The sequence below is a fragment of the Micropterus dolomieu genome, linkage group LG05 (genome assembly GCF_021292245.1).
Source record: "Micropterus dolomieu isolate WLL.071019.BEF.003 ecotype Adirondacks linkage group LG05, ASM2129224v1, whole genome shotgun sequence".
Lineage (NCBI taxonomy): Eukaryota > Metazoa > Chordata > Actinopteri > Centrarchiformes > Centrarchidae > Micropterus > Micropterus dolomieu.
Genome location: NC_060154.1, coordinates 4,385,302 through 4,402,054, shown reverse-complemented (window position 1 = coordinate 4,402,054; position 16,753 = coordinate 4,385,302). Strand labels below are relative to the sequence as shown.

The following is a 16,753-nucleotide window of genomic DNA, read 5'->3' as shown; positions in this document are numbered from 1 at the left end:
TGCCAAAGAGCACACATTCTTTTATTGCCTTTGCACTTCAAGGCATGGGTGTGTAAACTTTCTGAGATAAAAGGAGATCACTTTACAGGAGCTGCAATCCAGTTTATAAAAAAATGACTACAGAGTCATCACAAGAATTAAGGTTAAAGTAATAAAGAATGGGATTATGTGCATGTGCATTTGAGTACTGTACATGGGGACATCTGTGTATATGTGTCTGTGTGCAGACTGGGTTTCTGACTTACAGCAGGAGAGGGCGACGTGGTGTTCCAAGATACTCCCCAAGCACCAGCAATTAATGATGACAATTAAAATTTTGATATGCCGGTCTTTGCCGAGGCAGCCGGGTTAGACGAGTTGAGGAAGTCACCTATCTAATAGATGCCACATGATATTAATGTACAGAGGCGCGCTCCCTCTAACCTGGCAGCCACGGAAAATCAATCACCACCCCGGCATTACTTTCTTTTGACAAATATGCTCTCATCTGCCAGGTAGCTGAGCTAATGGCCTCCGAAGTATATCTGTCAAAGACATAGCTCCTATTAATTATTCAGTCACCTGTGCTCCTATGCTGTGGTGCTACTTTACAATATTTACTGTTCTGCAAGAAGCCGCTCTCCCAGTGGCTTACTGTCCCTGAAGTGGTGGGCTGCTTTTGCATGAGCCATAATTCCATTTGCTCTGCTTCTACTGAGAGAGGGAAAGAGACAAGCTGCTTTCATCGGCGATCAAGAAACACGCTGGCCTCTGGAGGTGCATGAGTGTAAACATGACTGAAGGCTGAAGCGTTTGCATTGTGTTCAAGTCATTAATAAGGCAGGTAGGGTTTCATCATCATGCTGTGGTGGAGGGAGAGAGTCAGTGCTGTCAACAACCTCAAGCATGTGTTCTCTTTTTCTTGTCAGTCTGGACGTAAAAGCATGCTAAATATAGTTGGTAATCGTGCGTGCATAACGATGCATCACTAATGTAACACAAAGGGCAAAAGATGTGTTTTAAAAGGGTATTGTCTAATGAGAAATGTTAGAGGCACCGTTAAACAAAGAGCACAATGGTGGCAAATCCAGCTGTTACCAGACCACTGGCCACCATGCTCTTACAGAGTTAAATCCCCTTTTTTTCCAACCACAGGGAGGGAGCAGGGTGGTTGATTTTGGAGGAGGGGAAGAGGAGGGAAAGGAGGGAGTGATGCTGCATTCAGGTGAATGTGGGAAAAGTGGGAGGAAAGATTTTTCTACTTGAAACTACCACCCATTGTAGCTTTCAGGTGGAAAGCACTGTTTGCAAATGTGTATTTTCTCCTTTTTTTCAAGAATGGTCACTCATAGCTGCACTATCCTACTGAATCATCATCTGACATTGTTTGGGATCATATGATCTACTGTAACTGTAAACAAATTGTCATCACATCTTTGGCAGGTTGCTTTATATACACTTCCTCTTCCTTCCTTGTATCTAAATGTTACTTAATGTGACAGTTAACAATCATTTATCAATTTGTAATCAGTTCAGGCATTTTAGCAAGTGGCCAAATGTAGGTAGACACTCAAACATCACATCTATATCTTCCAAAACCATGGGCTTTAATCTGCTGCAATAACAGTTTATACTCTTCAAGGAAGGCTTCGAATCTGAATTTTGGAAACTGGCTACAGAGATTTGCTTCCTTAAGCCACAAGAGCATTAGTGAGGTCGGGCAGTAAGGTCGGGCAATAAGGTTCCAGTATATCCCAGAGTTGTTGGATGCAAGTTCCACACTAAACTGGGAAACCATTTCTTTATTAATCTGGCTTTGTGCACAGGCGCATTGTCATCATGTTGAAACACAAACAAGCCTTACCCAAACTGTTATAAGTACACAATTTAAATAAGCATGAACATAATGTTTTCAAGCAAGCTAATGGTTTTATGAATGTAAGTTTAATATTTGAGACATTCCCAATGGAATGTAAAAATATGTAAAACTAAAATAATGTTATGTTTTATGCCTATCTTCAAAGTGTATATGACCATGTATTTGTACTATCTAAAGTAAACTAAAGTTTAAAGTAACTTTTTCATTGCTGCATCCAAATCAATGCTGATGGGTGTGTCGAACACAACTGCCACTTAATAGGGTATAATAGTGTAGATCTCAAACTTTAATCAAATGTTCGAATAATAATAGCTTGGCAAAGGAATAAAATACCAGTAATAGCAAGGACTGTACCTTTATAAAGTTTTAATTATAACGGTATGTGTTGGATAACATTCTGAACTTGGGCGTGTTTGTGTGAATTTGTGTGTGTGTGTGTGTGTGTGTGTGTGTGTGTTTGTTTGTGTGTGTGTTGGGGAAGGGGTAGTTTCACCCACATCCCATGAACGCAACATGAACGTCTAACTGGGTCACGTGAGATGCTCCGCTAATAATGCAGTGACGTGGTAGAGTTCCGTCAATGTAGCGGTGTCTGACAGCCAGCCTGCCCGGGCCAGCAGCTGCCTTGTCCGGCTGGGTAATCCGACAAGGCTCGGTCCAAGACGGAGCGGAGGAAGAATCCAGGAGAAGGAAAACAAGAAGGAGCTGCCTGCCAAACCGAAGCGGGGAGCTGAAGGTAGACTACTAGTTTTTTTTGTTATTCCTTCTGCACTCGGGGAACATGTTTTGGCAGTGAATGGACTCAGAGGTGTGAGAGGATTTTTTAAATTCTGTTTTTCTCCATCGCTTTCACTGCGCTGATCCTGTACATCAGCCTGCCGAGCTTCGTGAAGGACCAGCCGCACGCCTGCTGCTCTGCAGCCGCTACTCTTCCTTCCTTTTAGCGGATAGAGCTCTGGATAAACGTGTGTGGATGCTGTGGTGTTTTCACTTGTATTTTTTTTTTACATGAAATAAAAGCTCTGAAGAGGGAGATGAAGTAGGATAAGATCTTGTAAAACAGCGGTGAAGCGGCGAGTGAAAGCAAACGTATTTAATAAGTAGTGAGGTAGAGGGAAGCTGCAGTGTATAACGGACACAAGGAGCAGGAGAGCGAGGAGAGGAGGAGTCGCTGCAGGCGGAGAACCAAAAACCTGCAGGTTTGTTGAGCCTGTGGGGATGAGGGCGAGGAGGGACGTAACACATGCAAGGTGTCAGTGTGATTAGAGGAGAAGGCGCTGGAAGAGGAGAAGCACTAAAGTACAGATAATTGTTTCTAATCCAAGGCGGCGGTGACGGCGGGTAAAGGCACCGGGGTTCACGCACTCCGTCAGCCGACCGCAGCCCAGTCGGCAGCCTCAGCGGCAGCAGCATGTGGAGAAGGAGGTACGCAGCACTGCACGTCTCATCAGTCCCCCACATCCTCATTATTCATTTAGCCTTCCCCGCCCTCCTCTCCCCTCCAGTACCTCCAGCCACCCACCCTTCCCAGCCACCTTGACTAGTAGCCTATCAATCCATTTATGTGTGCTCTTCCTCTATGTCCCAACATCCGACATCTCATCAGGCACTTTTTGGACCCCCAGTGGCTTCCTAAAATGTTGCAGGGACACTCAAGGGCCCCTCAGGCAGGTGTCCAAAGCAGGCGTACCACTGGAAAAATAAGAATAGTTTGATTTTGTGGTTATGTTACTGAATGTTGATGATAGCTTTCATTCCGCCTTGCCCAGAGTAGTGTAGCCCACCCAATCCGAGATTCCTGAAAGTACAATCACTGTAAGCAAATAGGAGTCAGTATACTGAATTTGTTTACAAAGATTCAAGTTTAGGAAACCCCTTCTTGGATCTGCCAAGAGACCAAGGAGTTCCCATTGATCCAGTTCAATTAACAGGGCTTTTTATCCACTTCATCACATACAGCTGCCTAAACTATTTGGCACCGAAGCCTGTGCATGCTCATGGATATCTGCTGAGATGGATGTTAAAAAACAGGAGCTAAGCTCACCATCTGGGTGTTCACTTTGCCCACTACTATTAAACTTTAATGGGGTCTAATTTTCAAACCGCCCAATGATTTATTGCTGTGGCGTCCCCAAAATGAGTTGGAGCGAGGAGAATACGGCTGGGCTTTATTAACAAAGTAAAACGGAAATACTGCTAGATTTAAATTCAGTGGTAAAAGTTGGCAGCAGCACAATGAGATGGGTTGGATATCATTCACATTGAGTGGAAGAAAATCACTGTCATAATATTTACAACAGCTACAGCAGCTCCGAGCTGCCAAAGGTTTATTTCCCAGAGGTCTCTTGTATTTTTGAGTCCAGTTTTAAGAGGCTGCTCGATCCTTTGTTACTGCATTTTTTAAAGGACATATGAATCTAAATGTTGCACTGTATGTCAACATTATATGGCTTTAACTTGTGCAGGGCCAGTTCACACAATGTAGGAAAAACGTATTCTCACTAGTTTTCGCCTCATCTGATAAAATATGTCTGTGTGAGGTTTCTTCCTCCGCTCTGTCACAATGAAGGTGAATGGGATTACATTTGTGCTAATATCATGGAAATGTTAAATGTAAAAGATAAATAGGAGTTAAATAATTGTTGATTATTTTGATGATTTTTTGATTAACCAATTTATTGTTTGGTCACAAAGCGAAAACACAGAATATTCAAATAGCTTTTTTGTCCAGCAAACAGTCCAAAATACAAAAACCCTGTAAATCTAGAAGCTGAAACTGGGGTTTGGCATTTTTGCTTGAAAATTACCTAATTATCTGTCGATCAACTGACTCATTAATGTACTTTTTATTTTAGCTCTAAAAAATCAACAGCAAGACTTTGAAGAAATAAAGCCTGTTAGTCTTGGTTAATACACAGACCTACACTGGGAACCGTTTTCAATGGAACTAGTTTTTATCAAAAAAAAAACCTGCAAAAAAGTCAAGAGTCAAGATGGTTAAAACAGTAGCAAATAAAACTATCTGCATGGCATGAGGGGAGTTGTAATTTGGGTGAACTGACTCTTCAAGGATCAGAAATGGTCATGTTGTGTGATGGAGGGGGCTCCAGTGGCCTGGCCCAGATCTGACCAGCCTCTAGTGATAAATGGTAAAAAAAAATAAAATAAAAAAACAGCTGGCCATCCAGTGTCACTCATCTGCTCTGCAACACTTAGCAAGAACGCAACCCTCTCTCTCCCAGCGGTCCTATCCTAGTTGAGTCAGATATACACCAAACATTTTCAAAGGGTCAGTTTTACTGTACCCATATTTATCTTCTTTCTTACAGTTTTTTATTTGAACTATTTCTGGGATAGAACATTTGTTTTTGTTTAAAACTTTTAAAAGAAAGGTCTGTGGATTATCCAAATAACAGGGGCACTGTTTTTTTTTAAAGATATGCTGCTGCTGAATTTTATTTAATAATGCTTTGATCCATTCCCTTCCATTGTATTTGGGTTGTGGCCTAAATCTCAGAGTCTATTTCAGATTTATCTGCTGAGACTTTTAAAGATCTGTCTGCATGACTTAACACAAGGAATGAGTGAAAAACTATTACTTTATTTTAGTTAACTTAAGTAGGGGGGTTACAGCTGGCATCGGCTCCAGCCCCCCGCGACCCTGTACGCAGAATAAGCAGTTGACGATGGATGGATGGATGGATATAGACCTCCGGATCTGAAAAGTGAAGCCAATGTGAAGGTTCCTTAAACCTGCATTCTTTCTAATGGCCAGCAGGGGGCGACTCCTCTAGTTGATTGCATTAGACTTAATGGCAAAATGACCCTACTTCTCAGATGAATTAATAGCACTATAAACACTTTCCTTATTAGTTTATAATCTCATTTGTTATTTCAAGTCTTCTTCAGTACAGCACAATTTTCATTTAGTAAATTATGGTTGCATTCATGCATGCATGCATTCATGTTTAAAAAGCTTATTAGGAGTCAGCTGTTTATTTTTCCATTAAGTGCATTTTATGAGAATGCAGTTACTTAAGAAATTGTGGTGTGAATGCTGGCTGTTGAAGGCACTAAAGTGGATTGCTGGCTTGAATAATACCTGATCAATATTGCCAATAATGACTCATCAATAAAGTTGAGGGGGGAAAAGAAGCCAGCCCTGCATATTGGACTGAAACTTAGGCCTTTAATTAAGCCAATAACACTTAGCTTTTTTGATTTCTGCACAGCCACTGCTGAGTCACCAGTCAGAACCCAGTCAAAGTGTTTTGATATTTAATCAGCCAATCAACATCTCCTGTGTGTATCTTGATCCTGTAAACTGCCTTGCTGTTGAGAAAAGGCGCTTTCACACTGTCTTGTTTTCCGGGATTATTGCACCTGTATGCTGTCGCGCTGCGCTGTATGAAAGGTATGGTGCCGGAAAGGGTGGTCAGATTTGATCCGCCTCTGAGCCCGGGAACGTTGGTAGTAACAGAGCTGGAACGATGTCTGTGTGAAAAGCATAGACTGTATATAAAAAGGTGAAAAGCCACACATGCCGGTGTTGTATTACACATAACGGTCTTTTTCTACGCAGCTGGTTCCGGGACGAAGGATTGCTATGTGAAAGCACACATGGTTGAGGGTTGGTTTAGTATGAATGAGTGAATGCGGCATATTGGTAGATATTCTTTCTGCGTTTGTGAAGGCAAATTGAGAGAAAACTTTAAAAGTTCTTGTGAAAGAAGAAAGAATTGACCTTATCGTCAGCACCAGAAGGTGGTTCTGAACATGTAAAAATATAATTGTGTGGATAAAGTTAAAATAATTGAGAATAGCAGAGATTTGAAAAACTGGTACTCTCTGCTGTTGTTCAGAAATTCCAGGACTATTTATAATTGCTGCGAATGGAGAATTCAAGAGTCAAATGATGAATACAAATTTAATAGTTAAACTTCTTGTGACTTATTTAAAGCTTAAATTACATCTATAGCTGTAAGTATGCTGAACTAGTGAAATTTTAAAGTGGAGTAGGTTTGAGGAGGATTTTAACCGTCTCTCAATTCAGTTGCGTGGGAAAAGATTTCCTGGAAAACCTTCAATATTTTGGGAAGTATTCACGGTATCAATGTAGAAAAGTAATAGCACCCTCTCCTCATTGAGCTGAACAATTTGGTGTTTGAATGGAATCCCTACGTCGAAAACTGGGAGGAGATATGTACTGAAAAAGCGTGACAGAAGAATAATAAAGTTTCTAGCTATTGAAGAACAAGTGCACTTTGGCAAATGATCAGTACCTGAATGTAGCCATTATTTTATCCAACCTATATCTCTTATAACAGAATTTTCCAACCAGTGCTGCCTACTTCTGCAGTTACCAAGCAGGTATGTGAAAAGACTGTGGAGTAGCTCCACTAATTTGATAAAACAACAATTACAATTTGATTTATTGTATGTCCACATTTTGAGTCATCTGTAAAACCTGAGTACCCCACGTGTTGCGTTTGAGTGTGCTTGAAAACTAAATAGGAAGCAATCAGAGAAGTTAGCAGTTACCTTAAAGAAGTGGATAAATGGTCTATGCTAAAAGTCATAAACAGTTAGAAAGTTATAGACAGCTCAACATAACAGATGAATAGTTAGGGTAGTTCATCCGATAGGGCTGAGGGGATATGTTTGAGAGAAAAAGTTGGGAACCACTTACTTATAAATATAACTTTTATGAAATCTTGGAATTTGCTCAAGATATAATAATAATAATAATAATAATACAGATTGTTGAGGAAGAGTGCAGCTAAGCAGGGGCAGGAAAGTGACCAGAATTGGGGGAGTGATTAAGATGAGCCCGCAGCAGCACAGAGGGGAGAGGTGTGGACTCACCAGCAACCTCCTTACTTTGAAGTGACTGCTCTGAACAAAGCCAGCCTGAGACTGCATTCCCTGGAAGATTCTTGGGCTAAGATGAGCCCAGCATGACCTCTACCGAAAATCATATATTAAATTCTTATAAGTCATTACTGTGTAGACCAAGACACATGACAGTAAAACTAGTTCAGATGTTTCTTGCCAACATAAGCAATACAGTAAGAAAGGAATGGGAAGAGAGGTCTCACAGAGAGAGAGCGATGATAAAGTTGTTGTAAAGATATTAATATTATATATTAAAGACAGATTTGGTTTTTGGCTCCCAACTGGAACACTAACAATGGAAACTGAGAGTAGACAAACGGCATGACCGATTTGGGGTTTGTGAAGCCTTCTTGGAGTGCAACACTCCAGGGTTTGCTATAAAATTATGGCAAAATAGAACAGGAATAGCCTAGTTTTCATTTCCTAGAAAACATTTGGATGTTGGATGACATTGACATTCCTACCTTCCTCCATCATAATTGAAAACACTGGTAAGTAGAGAACGAAGATGAAATAAAAGTCCATAGCTGCAGGCTGCATCATTTTGTGAAATCAGGAACTATATATCTTTTAGATATGACTTCAGATGTGCTGCTAAAGCTGAGAATACAAACACTACTTCAATATTTGGCTATTATATTATAATATATATATTATAATATGGGTTTAGATTATGAAAAAAACTGTGGCAAAAGAAGTATTCAGATCCTCTTATTTAGAGGTTGAAATACTAACATGTAAAAATACTCCATTGCAAATAAAACTCTATAAATAAAACTAAAAAATAGGCCTATCAGAGAAATCTATATGAAGTATCAAAAGTATACTCAATATCGGGTATATACTCAGTATGCAATACAATCAGTGTTATATTATTATATATTGTAAAATTGGATTATTGTTACTAATGTATTAAGTAGTCATTAACTCTTGTAGTTAGTCAAGATGGCACTACTTTAAATACTGTAAGGTAGCATATTCTATAGCAATTTTAATGTTGATATTAAGTTCTTTGTCATTTATTGAGATCTTTGTCATTAAAACACATTATATGAACTACTAAACTGAACTACTAAAGTAGTATGAACTACTAAATAAAACAGTGTAATAAATGTATTGGAGTAAAAGGTACAATCTGAAATGGTAGTGAAGTATGGTACCATAAAATGGTAATACTAAAATAAAGTATCTAGAACATGTATATAAAATACATGTATGTAATACTTGAGTTACTGCACTTAGTTAGTTACCTAATGTTCTGGAGTACTTTATTCAACCAGTTCAGTTTATTCTTATAGTGCTTTCTTGATTAGAGCTGAAACGATTAATTGATCATCTTTCAAGAATTTCTTGCTTCCATCCTCTAAAATGTAAGGATTTGCTGTCTTCAAAATTTTCTTTGTCATATATGATAGTAAACTGACTATCTTATGGTTTTAGACTTTTGGACAAAACAAGCAATCTGAATATGTGATTTTAGACTGTGGGAAATTATAATGGGGATTTTATACATAGGCTATTTGGCAGGGTAATTGATCATTAAGATTACCGTTAGTTGCAACCTTGGGTTTGGATGGTCCACAACATGGTTCAGCCACAACAATCATGCTTTTTTTTTTAAAGTACTATTTTTTCAAATGGCCTTTGTCAGGGAAGTATCCACACTTTTCTTCACCTTGATGATGACCATGAGCCACAACATTAAAATAAATCATATGTAGTGGTTGAATGAGGATTGTTGCTTCAAGGCAGTGTTATTAGACAGAAGAGAAACATCACTCAGCCACATTATCAGTGAGGCCTGTTTCAAGAAAACTAAATTTAACCTCTAACTTCAGTAGACAGCCTTTTTAAAAAGCCCACAAATGGGAACTGTATTTTTCTGGAGGAAAATCTTCCACTATCACAAAGTGCACTGTTATACTGAATGAAGGTCATATCCTCATCGACATCAGCAAGGCTTTTTATGTAGGCATGGAAATAAAGAAAGAAAACTGTGGAGAATGGCATAAAGTATTTTGTCTTTATTCTATTTATTACCTCTAGGTTTGAAGCTGAAGTGGTGACAGGGACAATACTATAATGTATGCCTAGTATGTCACTCTGTCACTCCCCTAGCCTTCCTTCTGATTATTGACCACTGCAGAATCGCTGGGGCTTTAATTTGTGCTAGTGTAACTAATTGGCTTGCAAAGAAGTGAAATTGATGGTAGGCAAGAAAATTAATTAATGAGGAGAGGCATTGGCAGATTAAATGCAACCGCTGAAAAGTAAAAATGGACATTTGATCTCCCAGTGAAATTGGCATTTACGTAAAAAACAAAAAAGCAAGTCATACACTCAACCACGCAGGGTCATCTGTATGTTGAGTGTGTGGGTGGGTTGATGTGGGCGTGTGTGGGCATCCATTATGTGTGTATCTCTGTGTAGATGTGTATTTATGTGGGTTATGTGCCCATCTGTGTGTGCACACTTCATCAGAGCTCATGTAACTAGATGTTCATTTACTTGACAGCAGAAATTTCTCAAGCGCTGGATATGCTTTGATGTAAAGTATGTTAACCTTTAAAACAAAGCCGGCCCTGGTCCCTCTCATTCTCCTGTAATTGCTTGCGCTGGGTAAGCACACTCCCCTGAAAAGGTTATCGTGTTCCTTGGCAGTTGTCATGATGAATGAGCAAACATAGCAGGAAATGAAAATAGGAAGTTTAGAAAATGTGCCTCACACTAAACCGGCATGTAGCATTTTCACAAAATTATGCTCTGTTGTTTGGTATTTGCAAATTATTAAAAAGGCAAACAAATAAAATATAGGGCGACGCAGGCAGTCAGTAAATTAACACAGTCAGGATGGATGGATTCAAGACTTGCACTGCTGCTACATTAATATTCACTAGAGTCTAGTACAACCTGCAAGTCTCTGCTGACATATTCTGTTTGCTCTGGTGTGTGCGTGTGTGTGTGTGTGTGTGTGTGTGTGTGTGTGTGTGTGTGTGTGTGTGTGTGTGTGTGTGTAAGTTGTAAGTTGTAAGATGTATGTGTCGAGTGTGGGTATATGGGATGTGCACATGCATCTTTTGTGCAAGTGTATAGACAAGAGTGATAGTATGTTTGTTTTGTCATCATTAAGTCTGGTCTGAGTTACATTTTGTGTCAGTGGGTCTGAGAGCACAAAAAAATGATTAAGTGTGCAGTATTAGGTGTGCATATGCTAGTAATGCTAGTGTGCACAAATTGTTTGCTTTGGTGAGTTAGAGAATCAGTGTGTTCATACGTGATCGCCTTGGTCTCCCTTGGTGCACAACTCCCTGAGGGCAACAGATGCAATCATTCACGACACATTTTGCCTGTTTGTGTGCACTTGTTTATTCATTTGCATTCCTTTTATGTCCTGCATTTATGCCTGTTTGTGGGAGACGATCGAGCAGCCTGGGTGTTCTCATCTAGACACTAGGCAACACTGATAAGCTGAAGGTGGAAGGTGAATGGCGGGTGAAAGCTGTTATCGCCAGAGGCTGGCTCGGGCTTCGGCACCACTGCCTGCTGGACCCTGAAAACTCATTTTGACAGATGCATCTCCTCCCTAGCTGTTGAGGCGCGATGGGGGGCTGATGACACTCACTCGCCCAAGCGGCTGAGAGTAGCGTTAGCTGGCACCACGTTGAGCAAACCTGCAATTTATACTACTGCCTGAGGCAATAACTGAATAATAACTTAATAATGACATGCAAGAGCAAACACCATCTCACCATTCCCAGCATCAGACACCAGCTAATCAGCTCATAGTGTCCATGATGAACGTATTTTCTAATCTTCACAATTTTTAGATGGTGTAAACTGTAAGATGAGTTTGTGATGATCTAGGAAATGTTCTTATTTTCTGTCATTGTGTAAAGTAATAAGAAAATGTGCTTATCTAATCAGTTGTGTTTATTATGAGATTGATGTGTTCTGCTGTATCTCAGCAACAAGGAACACATCCAGAAGTGGCTTTTTTTAACCACACAGATGCACTGTATGCACAGTATTTTTTTTTCGCGCAGCAATCCCTTCTGCCACTGACCTGCTGGCAACATTATTCTCTAAATCTCCCATTTTCTTTCCTCAGAAAACCACATCCCCAGGGCTTGCTGTGTTCTACGCCCCTGTCCAATCAAAGACGCTATACCACTGTCATATTGATTCAGCCTCTCCCTTTCAAAATGTAAAGTCAGCTCACCAAAAGTGCCATTTACCACAGTGGGCACTGCCTCCACAGAAAGCTGTAATTGGGGCTTTTGCATCTGGAAGAAATTTATTCAGAATTACAGTGTGTCAAAACAAACCATTAATAAAATGATTAAGAAATAAGCTCAGTTGTCCCCACAAGTAGAATAAAAACACATCTGCAATTCAAACAATTGACATGTGGTTCAGTGCCAATGAATAGGAGGTGCTTTTTGGACCGCTGCTAAGACTGTTTCTCTGTTTCTTTTTTCTCTTTTCAGATTAGAGAGAGCAAACACAGAGGAGGTAACCCTTATCATATCCTGAAGGAGACGAGGCACATTGCATGATCTTGTGTTTGTCTACAGTGCCAAAGATGATCTAGGGAGAAGCCTCCATGGCCAGAGAATCAACGCCTTCCTAGCTCCGTCAGGAGCCCTTTTAGACCTGCTCCAAGCTGCACTGGGGGGCTCAAACGTTCCCCTGACTCCACTGGGAGGCCCACTCCAATCCGTCTGCCAGCTCAGATAACCCGACTGACTGTTGGCAACCACATGTTTGAGGTGATTTTATGTGACCGCCGCCGCCGCCGCCCATTCTCGAGCAGCAGCAGCCTCCTGCGATCCCGATCTGCACCATGCAGTGGAGACGGCGGCACTGTTGTCCCATCAAGATGACCTGGACCGTCAAGCGTTCGCTCTTCCGTGCCCATGTGGCTGGCCTCCTCTCTCTGGCTCTGCTCTTCACCCTCTTCTTATTTTTCAGTCACCAGGACTGGCTGCCGGGACGTAGTGGACCCCGGGAAAACCCGCTGGCCTACACCGTCAGGGGCTTCCGCAGCCCCAAGGGAGAAGCCAACCAGAGCAATTCCCTGAGGAGCCTGTGGAAGGAGACAGGGTATGTAGCGCCAAAGCCGCTGCTCAACCTCAGCTCTCAGCAAGCGGATGGAGCAGCGGGGGAGGCTGCGGGAGGAGGGGGAGGGGCAGGAGCCAGGATGGGTGTAATGGGGCTTGGGGACTCAATGAGCACTAACAACAGTTTACAGAAGGAGATGGGTGTGGGAGGGAGGCTCAGCGCTCAGCCCTACCGCTACATCCTGAATGAGCCCTTTAAGTGCAGGGACAGCATGCCCTTCCTCGTCCTCCTCATCGCTGCGGAACCTGGCCAGGCCGATGCTCGCATCGCCATCCGCCAGACATGGGGGAATGAGAGCATAGCAATGGGCCTAGGGTTTGTCCGTCTTTTCCTGCTTGGCACAGGAAAGACCTCAGACACTTTCCTCCAGAGCAGCATAGAAGAAGAGAGCCGTGTTTACCACGACATCATCCAACAGGACTATCAGGACACATACTACAACCTTACCATCAAAACCCTGATGGGCATGAACTGGGTGGCCAGCTATTGCCCCCACGCCTCCTATGTTATGAAGACAGACAGCGACATGTTTGTCAATACTGAGTATCTCATCCAAAAGCTGCTGAAGCCTGAGTTGCCTCCCAGGCAGAGGTACTTCACTGGCTACCTGATGAGGGGTTATGCACCAAACCGGAACAAGGACAGTAAGTGGTACATGCCGCCAGAGCTGTACCCGAGCGAGCGCTACCCGATATTCTGCTCCGGCACAGGGTACGTGTTCTCAGGGGACATGGCCGAGCTCATCTACCAGGCCTCTCTCAGCATACGCAGGCTGCACCTGGAGGACGTTTATGTGGGGATCTGCCTGGCGAAGCTGCGCATTGACCCGGCACCCCCTCCCAATGAGTTCCTCTTCAACCATTGGCGGGTGTCTTACTCTAGTTGTAAGTACAGCCACCTGATAACATCCCATCAGTTCCACCCCAACGAACTCATCAAGTACTGGAACCACCTGCAGAGCAACAAGCACAACGCCTGCATCAACATGGCCAAGGAAAAGAACGGCAGGTACAGACACCGAAAGTTTCACGGAGAGAGGCCTCCTTGATGCATCCTGTGAAGACCACCCGCCTCAAAGAAGGGAGATGGGCGCACTGTAACTACAGCCAATGGAAGGCATGTTGAACTCAGCACTATACACTATATGGGGATAAGCACATTGTTTTTGGTATTGTGTACAGTCGATGATCCAAACTATTTTTTTAATTTGAGAAAAAACGTTAAGTATTGTAAAACTGTTGAGCTATTTCTAAAAGAGATATGAAGCAAGTCTGTGATATGAAGCATGCACAAAAGTGCTGCTGCTCAAGAGTGGTGTTTATGATAATTCAGGTGCCAACAGAAAGGTGGTAATTCATGCTACCGCTAATGTGAGGGCTCTCCTCTAAAGGGTAGTATAGTATGTCACTTTACAAATCAAAAAAAGACAAAATTGTGTTTACACAGACAAAGGGAAATGCACAAGTATTAAAGAGGTCATATTATGCTTTTTGGCTTTTTCCCTCTCCTTTATTGAGTTATATATCGTTTTTGTGCATGTACTAGGTTTGCAAAGTGAAAAAGGCCTTTGTCCTTTGATCCCCGTGACTTCACAGCAAAATCCGTATCATAATGCTCGCCTAGCGACACGTCCTCAAAAACACCAGTGGAAAAACACTGTGTGGCAGCACACAGTGACAAGACATCCATCTGCTGCCTCTCCTCTCCCTTCCAAACATTAGCTACCAATGGACATAAAGTTGTTACTGTGATGTAGAGACAGAGCTCAGTTATAACTTTATGGATGAAACTTTTGTTACAAATTAATAACTCATCATAACTCATCTTGCTCCAGTCTATGTTGGTAAGCTGGCAAGGGGATATACAGCTGAACTGAAGCCATGTTTACCGGCTTCTCAAAACCCGCCCTACTCTGATTCTGGTCTCCCAACAAAGATCATGCAGAGATAAGATGCCTCACTCCATAGCTAAAATGAAGCGTTCAACACACAGGGTGAAAAGAGGAGCTGCAACAATGTGCATTGTGACAAAAATATGGATTTTTTTGAAAGTGAAAACGTGTAAATCTGTTCTGGTACAACCCCTAAATAAGATTTTGAACCTGAAAATGAGCATAATATGACCTCTTTAAGTCTGAAGTTAAGCTACCTAAATATGAATGAAAGTATCTTTGATGTTGACCAGTTATGCTGCCCTGTTTCTCAGTGTTTACTTTACAGCTTTATCAAACAACTCTAAAGAAGAGAAGGTTTATCTGTCATATACTGTCTTATTTAAAAAAAAAAAATCTACGTAAAAGCACTCAGAATCACATCAGAGATGACTGAGATTGTATTTTTTAAAGCTTTACATTGAGTATGATGCACTTAAGCAAATGTGCAATTAACAATTAAATGTATTGAATTCATTATGTTGCATTTGTGTGTTTTATCTTGGACCCTTTTATTAATTAAAGCACCTTTTGTATAATTTATACTGTATATACAAACCATGGGCAGCAAATATAGGGCTGGGACATAATTCAGTATTATTACTGGACTCATATTGTGATGATTTGATATTTTATATTTTATTCTGTTGTCAAAGAATCAATGATTTTGATCAATATTTTAAACTAAGAATACAAATTGTTGAAAGTTATTGTATTCCAATGGAGCACAATTGAAATTGCATAGAAAATCAATCACAAAAATCAAATCATCATCAAATATTTGTATCCATATTGTGATATTCATACCTCCAAGCCTTAGCATCAAACACTAATTTGGAAAACAGGAGACAGTTGCAGCTGCTGAGCTCAACCTTAGCTTTACCAAGCAGACATTTACTTACCCCTAATTCAAAAAGGGTTGCACCGCACAAAATTGTTTGTACATAGATGCATAGACTGTATAAAACAAGTGAACGTAGCCATTGTGACGTCACCCATTGGTTTGTGGCCTACCATTTTGAAGCCTTGATGGCTTGGTATTTTGGAACCATAATTGACCATATTTGGATGAGAAGGTGTAGCTGGTGATGGTAACCATTGCTACTACTCTGTCCTAATTAACAGGTTGCTGTTGTAGTAACAACTTGTCAAGGTCATTCAGCGCTTTAAAATCTGAAATTACAGAGTTTAACTTGTTAAGCCGTGCACCTCCCATGACAGTTAGTAATGTTTTCAGTCTGGATGATTTCTGTTGCTCCTCTGTAAAAATTAATAAGAACTTGGCACGGGAATTTTGCCTTCTTAAGTTTCCTTAAGAATTACAACTGTTTCTGGGCTTTCTTTACCAGCGTGAAGATGTGAGATGACCATGACCACGTCCTTATTTCATTGAATGTTTACATTGTAGGAGGAAGGGCATCTCTGTTTCTGCCTCTCCTGTGAGTAGCATAAAAGGAACTCCAATCTAATCCCATTATACAACCCTGGTGTAAAATGTTAAATAAATCTACCTTGTACCTTGTATTTTGTTATGTGGCAGCTTGTGTTGCTACAGTTTCTGTTGACATAGTTGATTACTTTTGATTCGATGGTGCTAAATATGTTTCCTAGCAACCAATTTACATAATAGTACAGACATTTCTTAACAACATGATTTAATGAATGCCTGGTTTAAAACTACACACAACTCAGTGCAGAATCCTTTTGTTTGGGGAGGGTGTGAGCCAAATAATTAAATTCAACATTCACATAACTCATCCTTCTTATTTTGAGTGCCCAGACTTTTTTCCTTTTCCCCCTGCTTGTGTGACGGTGGTTGAATTGTTACTGAACAATCATGCCATCTTAAAAACATAATTCTGAACAAACAAAGGTCAATTCAGTGTATTTTCTACAAACACAACCACTTATTGTGAAGTAAAAGGTAATATTCCGAGACTTCCAAATAG

At 41.0% G+C, this 16,753-nt stretch overlaps 1 protein-coding gene across 3 annotated transcripts; it reads left to right on the top strand.

Annotated features, from left to right (window-relative positions):
- Positions 1 to 2,407: 2,407 nt before the first annotated feature.
- b3galt2 (UDP-Gal:betaGlcNAc beta 1,3-galactosyltransferase, polypeptide 2) lies at positions 2,408 to 14,591 on the top strand. 3 transcript variants are annotated; one of them, XM_046048677.1, is made up of 2 exons: positions 2,408 to 2,594; positions 12,241 to 14,591. In XM_046048677.1, exon 2 carries the CDS (start codon positions 12,597 to 12,599, stop codon positions 13,920 to 13,922), a length of 1,326 nt encoding a protein of 441 aa, XP_045904633.1. In that variant the 5' UTR covers positions 2,408 to 2,594; positions 12,241 to 12,596; the 3' UTR covers positions 13,923 to 14,591. The 3 variants fall into 3 exon arrangements, with proteins under 3 accessions (XP_045904633.1, XP_045904634.1, XP_045904632.1); XM_046048678.1 differs by lacking the exon at positions 2,408 to 2,594 and adding an exon at positions 2,974 to 3,057; XM_046048676.1 differs by lacking the exon at positions 2,408 to 2,594 and adding an exon at positions 3,103 to 3,283.
- Positions 14,592 to 16,753: the final 2,162 nt, after the last annotated feature.

What these genes read in the sequence shown, in the direction of transcription:
- b3galt2 (XM_046048677.1), top strand. Translation starts at nt 12,597, where the DNA reads ATGCAGTGGAGACGGCGGCACTGTTGTCCCATCAAGATGACCTGGACC.